Below are 10,357 nucleotides of genomic sequence, written 5' to 3' on the forward strand. Positions count from 1 at the left end.
CTCTAGTGGAAGGTGTCCCTGCCTGTGACAGGGGGTTGGAACTGGATGAGCTTTAAGGTGCCTCCCAATACAAACCAGTCTGGGATCCTGTGACTGGTGAAATCCCCTGTTCAGGGGATCAGGGCAAGGTGTAGGACAGCGGGAAAGGATATGTGACTGCCTGCTCCGTGAGCACACTGCAAGCCCTCTGAACCCCCAAACCCTTCCCTGTCTGTACCAGTCCCATGCCAATCTCATGGTAGACCCAAGCTGCAGCTCCCACTGCCTGACACAGGGCACAGCACTCTATTCTGACCAGCACATCTCCCCTGGCAGGTGGATAAAGTTCGAGGAGAAGGTGGAGGATGGTGGGGAGCGCTGGAGTGCACCCCATGTCCCAGCCCTCCCCCTGCACAGCCTCTTCCAGCTCAGGACGTGCCTGCAGAAGGGGACTCTGCTCCTGGATCTGAATGCCCTCAGTTTCAAGGAAATAATTGGTACATGGGGAATGCAAAAGTCACCTCCTGGGATGGGCTGGTCTCTGTAGAGGGACCAGGCTACCAGGGGCACTGATGCACAACAGGCAGATACCTCATGTGGCTGTTTGCTGCTCTAGCAAAGTGGCCTTTTCCATGGGCAGCCCCGCAGCGGGCAGCAATCCCAGGGGACTCAGAGCTCTCCCCATCCCTGTTGCAGACAAGGCTCTTTCTGGGCAGCCCGAGGGAGTGGAGCTACAGCCAGAGCTGAGGGAGCGCCTGGCAGCCCTGCTCCTGCTCCAGCCCCAGCACCAGCACACCCAGTCCCCACTGCGGCTGCTCGCCCAGCTTGGCCTTGCTCCCTGCAGAGGTAGGCGCATGGGTGGCCACAGCGTTGTCCCACCAGGCATCCTCCACTGCCACCAGCAAGACGGTGCACACATGGTTGCTGGCTGTTCATGTGCACATATATTCTGATTCTTGTTGCCTTCCTTTGCAGAAAAGGCCAAAAGCTGGGCTGAGCCTGGAGCACAGCTCTCTGAAACACCTCTGAAGGAGCAGGTAAGGCAGGATGGAGCTGGGCTGAGGGCAGCTGCTGCGCCCCGAGCACCCAGCAATGCATCCCTTCCCTTGCAGCTGAGAAACCAGTTTAAGAAGAAGGTCCCGCTGGGCTCTGAGGCTGCCCACATTGCTGTTGGGGAGGTTGAATTCCTGGAGAAGCCCTTCGCCGCCTTCATCCGTCTCAGGCGAGCGGTGGCCCTTGGCTCGTTGGCTGAAGTCTCTCTCCCCAGCAGGTAAATAGAGCATGGCTGATGGCTTTGCACCCCTCTTCATCCCTGTCCCCACTCCCACCACACAGGACAAGGCTTTGCTTGGCAAAAGCAAAGGGTACAGCACCCAGTGCCACACACAGCCCCAGAACCCTGGCTTACTACTTCTGCTCCTGCTTTTCCCAGCTCCTTAGGAGCATCCCAGGATGGGCTGAAAGCGGAGCATCTGTTGGGAGCCTGGGGGAGACATCCCCTGGGTTAACTTCACCTGCGCACTGCATTCACTATCCTTAGAAGGGTGTGAGTATTCCCCACATACTACCCTGGAGCATGGGAGCTTGTGGCTGGGAGGGGGCACACGTTTGCAGGAATCTCCTGCCCTCCCGTTGCCCGCAACATGCTGCCGAGCGCTGCTGCGGTTCCTGTGGCACCGTTGGTGTAGGGTGAAAGGAGCAGAGCGAGAGGTGTTCCTCCATGGTTGAGGAATGCATCATCTGAAGCCATAAGGGGAAATGGTCAGTGTGCCCCTGGAGCTGAACACTTCCTTAGGGAGCGTGTGGACGAGGCAGGCAGGGATCAGGAGGGACATTGCCACCTCCTGGTCACTCTGCCCAGAGCACCGGTCCTCCGGGAGCTGGATGGAGCAGGACATCCATCCATGTCTTGCTCTCTCCTTGGAGGGAGATGGGTGGCAGGTCTCCAGGGAGCCCCTGTGGGTCTTAGGGGGCTCACGACAACCCCTTGCCCTGTATTTTCCTCCCCCAGACAGGAAGGGAAGTAGAGCTTGTCCCTACCCATCCCTTTGCCCTGGTGCTATCCACTTTACCAGCCGCCCTGAGCTGCCCCGCTGGTACAGCCACCATCCCAGGGCTGTCTCCCACCCAGGTCCATCTCTAGGATCATAAGGTTTTCCCACTGCCTTGCTGAAGATGCCTGGGTGAGAGCAATCCCAGGTGGGTACCATCACCTCCCGACCCCTCAGAGCAGGCTCCAGGAGACCTCCAGCACCAATGCCCCATGTCAGGGCTGCATCTGGTTCTGTCAAACCGCCTTTAGCCTTGTTCATGCTGTCTGAGGATTTTTCCTGCCGCTCACTGGAGGTTTGCTTGGGGTACAGTCACTGGAACCACTGCAGCCTCAGGGTACCAGGATTATAACTGGTTTGCCAGTTTTGAAAAGGAGTAGTGGGATTGGTTAAGTATTTGGGTGGGCTGTCCCTCTGCAGACCACATTATTTTGTAGCACCCTCTGAGATGTGGGATTTTAGCCAAATTTCTTCAAGGACTCTGAGCCCTCTTTCCAGTCTCCTCCCATGCCCCTGGTAGTTCTATCAAATCTGCTGCTCATGGAGCCTGCAAGCTCTCCTTCCAGTGCTAACTCTACTCTATCCTGCCTGTGAGCAGCATTTCCATAAGCAGGACCCCACAAACAGCCCTATCCTAGAGCTCAGGCCCCAGAAGCCTGCCCAGCCACCGTACCCCGCGTCCCCACAGCACCATGGTCTCCTTTGGGGGAAGCATCCCCCAACAAGGAGAGGGCTGCTCAGGAGATGCTCTGTCTTGCCTACAGGTTCCTCTTCATTCTGCTGGGTCCCCAAGCCAAAGTGAAAGGCTACCGTGAGGTTGGCAGGGCCATGGCTACGCTGCTGACAGATGAGGTGAGGCTGGTGCAGCACCCATGGGTGGGATGGGCCTGGGATGAGGACACTGGGGATCCTCTCCTGTGCAGGCTGCAGTGGAGGTGTGAGAGGAAGGGGTGAGCTGTGGCCTCCCTTGCCCAGGATAAGAAAGCGAAGTTTTGAGGTGGGTCTGTAGGGTGCACCTGATGCACAGAAGTAGATGGGTAACTTTCTCAGTGGCGGCTGCAGGCTAGGAGGAAGGATCCAAGTGCTCAAACACAGGGATGTGGCAGCTAAACCACCACATCTCCTCACAGCTCTTCCAAAGGGTTGCCCGGCAGGCTGAGCACCGAGAGGACCTCATCGCAGGGATGGAGGCATTCATGGATGATCTGACAGTGCCTCCTCCAGGGAAATGGGACCCCAATGCCCGAATCCCTCCGCCGAGCTGTCTGCCATCCCTGCACAGGAGGTAGGCTTGGAGGGACCCGCAACCTCAGCCAGCCCCTCTGTAGGGTCCCAGGTGGAGATTTCTGCCTGTGACACTGAAATCTCCATCTCCATGGGGATGAAGCCATGTGGGAGCCAGCCTTTGCCAGTGAGGTCCTCCCAGCCAAAACAGTCTGACCAAGCCAAGGACTAACAGCAGCCGGGACCAGAGCTGTGGTCATTGTCTTGGTCAGAGGGGCTTGGCTGGGAGATGCTCCCAGCCCTGCTTGCACCACTGTCCCCTCTCCATCCTCCCTGTCCCCTCATAGCATCCCCTAGGTGCAGCTAGCTCCTGAGGGCTCCAGCCTGAAGCCTCTTTTCTCGGGGGGTTGTTTCTGCCACAGGACTGCATTGCACCCACCAGACTGGCAGTCCCACAGCAATGGGGACATGGCAGGAGCAGGAGGGGACAAAGCCAGCCCAGGCCACCCGCACGCTGGGGAGGAGCTGGAGAGGACAGGCAGGTGGGTGTCTGGAAGGATGCAGGTGGAGGGATGTGCAGCAGGATGCAGGGTGCTGAATTTGGGGCAGGACAGTGCCTCTCCCCAGCACATGGGGTCACCACGTCCAAACCCCTCTGGGCTGGTAACAAGGGAAAGGACCATCCCCTGCCCTGCAGCAATGCCGGGAGGTGATGGCCAGTGGGGTGGGAGCTGCTCTGAGATCCTCCTGCACTGCCCTAGGCTTTTCGGGGGGCTGCTGCGGGACATCCGGAGGAAGGCACCGTGGTACAGCAGCGACTTCTCTGATGCCCTGCACCCTCAGTGCCTCTCAGCAGTGCTCTACATCTACCTGGCCACGGTCACCAACGCCATCACCTTCGGGGGTATGCTGGGGGACGCCACCGCCAACATGCAGGTCAGTGCAGCCACGGGGTGCCCTGCACCACCCCCATGGATCTGCTGGGTGCCCATCACTGCCTGGTGAGCAAGTGGTGCCCCCAGGGCATCCTGAGCATCACCGGGATTCTGTGCCCTTCCCTGGCCTCTGCAGCCCCTGAGCACTGACCCAGGCACCCAAGGGAGGTGCTTGCAGCCATGATGCTGGGGACAGGCCCAGGACTCCTGTCCCTGCCACATGCCTGGCACCTGGCACCCATCCCCTGTGTTTCAGGGGGTGCTGGAGAGCTTCCTGGGTACAGCCTTTGCCGGTTTCATCTTCTGCCTCTTTTCTGGCCAGCCCCTCACCATCCTGAGCAGCACTGGCCCCATGCTGGTCTTTGAGCGCCTCCTCTTCTCCTTCAGCCAGTAAGTGCCCTGCCAGGGATGGTTCCTTGGGCTACTGTCCTCTGGCTGGGGCACAGGCCACCATCGTGCCAGGCAGGTGTCACTGTTGAGGCTTTGGGGTCACCCTTCCCACCAGGGACCACAGCCTGGACTACCTGGAGTTTCGCCTCTGGATTGGGCTCTGGGTGGCCTTTTTTGGAATGGTGCTGGTGGCCACCGAGGCCAGTCACCTGGTGCGGTACTTCACCCGCTTCACCGAGGAAGGCTTCTGCGCCCTCATCAGCTTGATATTCATCTACGACTCCCTGAAGAAGATGCTGAGCCTGGCAGACACCTTCCCCATCAACTGGCAGTACCGGCTGGACAACGTCACCTCCTACAGCTGCGTCTGCAACTTGTCCAGCGCCGGTGAGCCCAAACAGCCACAGGGCTGGTGGGTAGTAGGGGGCTGCTGCATAGGACCTCACTGGGACCCGGACACCCTGCTAGATAGGAGAAGGTGCTGGAGGAGGAGGTGGCTCAATCCCATCCTCCACTCCCCTCCATGCAGTCTGTCCATCCATCCCTGCCTCCTGGCACTGCCCAGGCACACGGGGCAGAGCAGTGCCGGAGCATGGAGAGCCTTGGTTCAGATCCTGTGGCTCTGGGAGAAGAGATGCCAGGGGCTGGAGGGGAACACCTGGGTGGGTTTGCACTGCTGCTTCTAGCCTGGTCTGTAAATCAGAGGGTGTTTGCTAGGACCTGAAGATGTGTCCACAGTGATCCTGCAAGTGGGACCCACACTGTGTACCAAAAGCAGTGGTGCTGGGCACAGCCTGGGGCTGATGATGCCTCTGAGCAGCTGGTGCTTCAGGAAGCTCTTTGCAGGGGCTTTCCCTCTTGGTGCTTCCTGGGCATCAGACAGTGGTGGGGCCTCAGGGGTCCCATGGGCCCCCATCCAGCACCCAAGCCCTTAGGGAGAGCCTGGGGAGCCACCCCGATGGCAGCACAGACCCAGTCGTCCCTGATGGAGTGTGCCCATGGTGCTGACCTCCCCATCCCTTGCAGGTCACAGCTCCGTGGGGAACAGCACACCGCTCCCATCAGCCCTGGCCCCCCAGCAGGTACAGCCCCTGCTCCCAGGCAGGTGGGTGAGGGGCTGGGGGGGCCGATGTGCCCATGGAATCCACCCTGTCCCCACAGCCTCCCGCAGCCCCAGTTGGGCTGAGCAGAAGCCAGTGCCTGGGGCGAGGAGGGCAGCTTCTGGGGACAAGCTGCCCGTATGTGCCCGACGTCACCCTCATCTCCTTCCTGCTCTTCGGGGGCACATTCCTCTCCTGCTCTGCACTCAAGCGCTTCAGGAGTAGCCGCTACTTCCCTGCAGGGGTGAGCACCCTTCAGCCACCCATCCCAGTGGTGTGGGGATGGCTCTGGGTGCTGCAACCCAGGGGTGCTCCTGGGGCAGCCCCTCACCCCGGGCAGCCCAGGCCAAGCTCTCTCCATCTGCAGGTGCGGAAGCTGGTAAGCGACTTCGCCATCATCCTGGCCATCCTGGCCTTCTGTGCCGTCGATGCCACCTTGGGCCTGGAGACCCCCAAGCTCCTTGTCCCCAGCGAGCTGAAGGTGCTGGTGGGGTGCATTGGGGAGGTGGTGTGTGTCTGTGCACCCCACAGTGGCCATCCTGCTGTGCTGCTGCTGTTCACGGGTCCAGTCCTATAGGAATGCAGGCTGTGCCCCAGCAAAAGAGAAGGGGTTGAACTGCAGCAGGTCCCATGCTCTGTAAATAACCTGGCTTGATCCTGCACTAACCACGTCATGGTACAACTCACTCTGTAGTAGGAGCCACAGGCTCAAGCCCAGGCTTGGGCTCCCCGCCCTGGGCGGGCAGCACCTCAGAGCAGCCTGTGCTCACCCTCACCTCCCTGGGCTTGCCATCATCAGCACCCAGTGCCATGTCCTTCACCTGTACCCCGGGCACATGCCCAGCTCTTGGCTTGGGATACTCAGGAGCAACCCCTGCCCGTGTGTCTCTGGGGGGGCTGGTGGGTCACGCTGCTCAGGATCATCCCCAGGATGAGGGAGGATGCTCTTCCTCTCCCCATGCGGAGCATCCTTGGGGCTGGTCCTGTCACCCAGATGGGCTGCCATGACCCTTCTGCTTTCTGCAGCCCACAAACCCAGAACGGGGCTGGATCATCTCCCCCTTTGGAGCCAACCCATGGTGGGTCTGCCTGGTGTCTGCAGTGCCCGCTGTCCTTGTCACCATCCTCATCTTCATGGACCAGCAGATCACAGCTGTCATCCTTAACCGCAGGGAGTACAAGCTGCAGGTGAGTGGGGACAGGGGACAGGCAGGACCCAGCCAACAGGGAGGACCCAAGTCCTGGCTGGACCCCGAGGGCCAGGGCACAGCCAAAGGGAGAGCAGCACTCTGACGCACTGGCAAGGTGGGCAGACCCCACTATGCCCCTCTGGTGCTGCTGGAAGATGCCTCACCCCCAGCCCCGCTGCCTCTCCTGCTGCAGAAAGGAGCAGGTTTTCACCTGGACCTCCTCTGTGTCTCCCTCCTGATGGTCGTCACCTCTGCCACCGGCCTCCCCTGGTATGTCTCGGCCACTGTCATCTCCCTGGCGCACATGGAGAGCCTGAGGAAGGAGAGTGCAACCTCAGCCCCCGGCGAGCACCCCGAGTTCCTGGGCATCAGGTACACAGTGAGCCCAGGGACCCCTGCCTCTGGCTGCAGTCACGGGACAAGGACATGCCCACACCGCCCAGCAGAGCTGGCTTGGTGGCTGCTTGTGTTTCCCGGGGGATGCCATAGTTCCAGCAAAGCTGAACAGAGCGGAGACCCTGGGGAGGGCAGGTGTGGGCTGTTGGCTCCTGGGGGACTCCAGGCACCCTGACACCAGCTCTGTGCCTGCAGGGAGCAGAGGCTGACAGGCATTGCTGTTTTCATCCTGACGGGACTCTCTGTCTTCATGGCACCTGTACTTAAGGTAGGAAGCCTGGTGCTGGGTTTGGCCTCTTTTCCAAGGCAGGGCGGCTGCCATATCGTGTAAGGCTGGGAGATTCCTTACCCTGCTGTGCCTCATCCCACAGATCCATCATGGAAGCCTGGTTGGCAGGCATGGGGAGCTGACTGCTGTGTGGGAAAGGGCTGGGCAAAGGGTTTGGCAGGAGTACCACAGGACTGGGCACAGCAGCACACTGCTGCCCATGCTAATCTCCGCATGGGCGTCAGGTCCCTTCCCGTCCCCAAACACACCACCCTCCTCACTGCCCTATGGTGGGGTGAGCCTGGCTGGTGTTGGCTCTCACTTGCCACCTCTGCCACATTAGGCAGAGCCCCACCCCACTGCACCCTGGCCACATCTGGATTACATGGGACAGGCAGGAGGTCCCTTTAACTCTGTCCTCAGCTCTGAGGGTTTGATGGATGGGCTGTTAGAGGGACCAGGCTGGATGGCTGCATCCAAAGAATTACCATCAGTGGATCAATGTCCAAGTGGCAACAAGTAACAAGTGGTGTCCCTCAAGGATCCCTACTGGGATCGATACTATTTAGTATCTTCATCAACGACATAGTGGGATCAAGGGCACCCTGAGCACATTTGCAGATGACACCAAGCTGAGTGGTACAGTTGATATGCCTGAGGGAAGGGATGGGATCCAGAGAGACCATGGGGGACATGGGCTCATGTGAATCTCAGAGGTTCAACAAGGCCAGGTGCAAGGTCCTGCACTGGGGTGGGTACAGCCCCAGTATTGATACAGGCTGGGGATGAATATATTGAGCACAGCCCTGAGGAGAAGGATCTGGGGGGACTGGTGTGTGACTGACAGGACACGATCCAGCTTCAGTGTGCACTTGAGCCCAGAACCCCCCCGTGTGCTGGGCTGCACCCACAGAACGTGAGCAGCAGGTTGAGGGAGGGGATTCTCCCACTCAACTGCACTCTGAGAGACCAGGCTTGGTGCATGTTTCCCCTCTTTGAAGACTGCATGGGCCCACACAAGCAGTGTAGCTGGGAGCGTGTCCAGACATTAAAGCCCTTGAAGCCATAAGATAAGCAAAAAGCCATGAAATTAAACTGGGCTGTTGGAAGTGAAGGAAGCAAAAGTTGCGGCTCAGTTTTATCCAGGTGAGGATGCTCAGTGGTGGCAGCCCCACAGGGAATTGCACCCTGATGACCCTCGCCACTGTCTTGCAGCATATCCCGATGCCAGTGCTGTACGGGGTCTTCCTGCACATGGGGGTGGCAGCACTGAACAGCATTCAGGTGAGTGGGGCTATGCTGGGGTGCTGGGGGAGTCTGTTGGGGTCATGGGTTGGCTTCACACCAGCTCTCACTGTGCAGCACAGTCCGTGTGATGTGCAGCCTGGCACGGGGTTCAGGGACAGAGGGACCTTCTTGGTGCAGAGGAAAGGGGAAGGGGAGTGCCTGGGATGGTGAGGAGTACTGCCACACTGATAGAACAGTGGTTTGGGAGAAGTGGAAAGGCCAGTGGATAACCCAGACTTCCTCTCAAAGCCACAGGGATGTCCCCATCCAGCAGCTGCAGGCAGAGATGGGACTTGCTGGTCCTTTGGTGCTCACATTGCCATTGATGTACCAGCTCTGCTCCTCTGCTGAGAAACCCACAGAGAGGAAAAAAAATCTGCACTCCAGAAATATCTACCTTTTTTTATTTTCCTCTAAATGGCACATTTTCCTTGCAATTACCCAGCTCTGGATGACAGGCTGGGAAACTCCCTCCCTCCTTCAGTCTGCCTGGGGAATCCGGGATTGAGCTCTGGCAAAGGCAGCAGTAGTTTCCTGCGTTCAGAGAGGGGAATCAAGAGGTTAACCCTTTAAGACCAGCTTCAGTCCTTTCTCGATGCCTGCCTAGGGCGATGGACCCCAAGTCTTGCATTCACCCAACGAGGCATCATGGTGTTGGCCAAAACAGCAGACAGGAGGGCTGAGCTGTGGCAACAATGCCAAACCCATCCAGTTGTGGGCCCAAGAGGGAGATGGGTGAGAGCTGCCTGTAAACTGGTGTGGCTCACACACTGTCCTCTCACTACAGCTCACAGACCGTGTGCGGCTGCTCCTGATGCCAGCCAAGCACCAGCCAGACCTTGCTTACCTCCGGCATGTGCCCCTGCGCCGGGTGCACCTCTTCACCATCATCCAGCTGCTGTGCCTGGCTCTGCTCTGGGTCGTCAAATCCACTGTGGCTGCTATTATTTTCCCAGTGATGGTATGAGATCCCTTTTAGGGCATAAGATCCCTTTAGGTATGAGGTCCCAGGGCAGCACTGCTTTGAAGCTAGGCCGGGTGCTGCCCACATGTGCCCTGAGCCCCAGTGCTCTGCCTGGGCATGGGACATGCGTGGGAGCACATGCAACGGCAGGGGCTGCTTGGGTGCTCAACCCCCAGGGGCCGCCAGGTCTCTGCAGTTCATGGCTTGGCACCAGTCTTAACCTCCCGGTTTGGAGCTGTCACTGCTTTGCAGGAGTTGTACAAGTATCATCTCCTGGGACCAAGCCAGGAGAGGTGACATGCCACCTTGCTGGCATTCACTAGGGGGACAGAAGGGGTGTGACAGGGACCATGCTGCCTGTTCCCTGGCCTTCAGCCCCAAGCACTGTGCAATGCTGACCTGCGCTTTGCCCTGGCCCCAGCTGCTGGCCCTGGTGGGGATCCGGAAGGCGCTAGAGCGTGTGTTCTCCCTGCATGACCTGAGCTGGCTGGACAGCCTCCTGCCCGAAACCGCCAGGAGGGAGGCGGACGGGAAACAAGCTGGGAGGCAGAAGGAGGACGAAGGCAATAGCGA

The 10,357-nt window shown here is 59.3% G+C and overlaps 1 protein-coding gene across 1 annotated transcript in view; it reads left to right on the forward strand.

The window, feature by feature from the left end:
• Nucleotides 1–10,347, forward strand: part of LOC104409335 (electrogenic sodium bicarbonate cotransporter 1-like) — a gene marked incomplete at its 3' end in the record, with an annotated part of 12,032 nt that extends 1,685 nt beyond the window's left edge. Inside the window, exons 2-20 of the mRNA XM_010019172.1 lie at nucleotides 316–476; nucleotides 676–825; nucleotides 955–1,016; nucleotides 1,092–1,249; nucleotides 2,795–2,882; nucleotides 3,161–3,315; nucleotides 3,677–3,796; nucleotides 4,016–4,190; nucleotides 4,446–4,579; nucleotides 4,695–4,966; nucleotides 5,606–5,661; nucleotides 5,741–5,923; nucleotides 6,047–6,160; nucleotides 6,706–6,867; nucleotides 7,063–7,241; nucleotides 7,461–7,533; nucleotides 8,749–8,817; nucleotides 9,608–9,781; nucleotides 10,206–10,347. Coding sequence (XP_010017474.1) covers nucleotides 316–476; nucleotides 676–825; nucleotides 955–1,016; nucleotides 1,092–1,249; nucleotides 2,795–2,882; nucleotides 3,161–3,315; nucleotides 3,677–3,796; nucleotides 4,016–4,190; nucleotides 4,446–4,579; nucleotides 4,695–4,966; nucleotides 5,606–5,661; nucleotides 5,741–5,923; nucleotides 6,047–6,160; nucleotides 6,706–6,867; nucleotides 7,063–7,241; nucleotides 7,461–7,533; nucleotides 8,749–8,817; nucleotides 9,608–9,781; nucleotides 10,206–10,347 — 2,627 coding nt within the window. The remainder of the gene's footprint in view (nucleotides 1–315; nucleotides 477–675; nucleotides 826–954; nucleotides 1,017–1,091; nucleotides 1,250–2,794; nucleotides 2,883–3,160; nucleotides 3,316–3,676; nucleotides 3,797–4,015; nucleotides 4,191–4,445; nucleotides 4,580–4,694; nucleotides 4,967–5,605; nucleotides 5,662–5,740; nucleotides 5,924–6,046; nucleotides 6,161–6,705; nucleotides 6,868–7,062; nucleotides 7,242–7,460; nucleotides 7,534–8,748; nucleotides 8,818–9,607; nucleotides 9,782–10,205) is intronic.
• Between the last annotated feature and the right edge of the window lie 10 nt (nucleotides 10,348–10,357).

The sequence above is a fragment of the Nestor notabilis genome, unplaced genomic scaffold, assembly GCF_000696875.1.
Source record: "Nestor notabilis isolate BGI_N333 unplaced genomic scaffold, ASM69687v1 scaffold22487, whole genome shotgun sequence".
NCBI classification, from domain to species: domain Eukaryota; kingdom Metazoa; phylum Chordata; class Aves; order Psittaciformes; family Psittacidae; genus Nestor; species Nestor notabilis.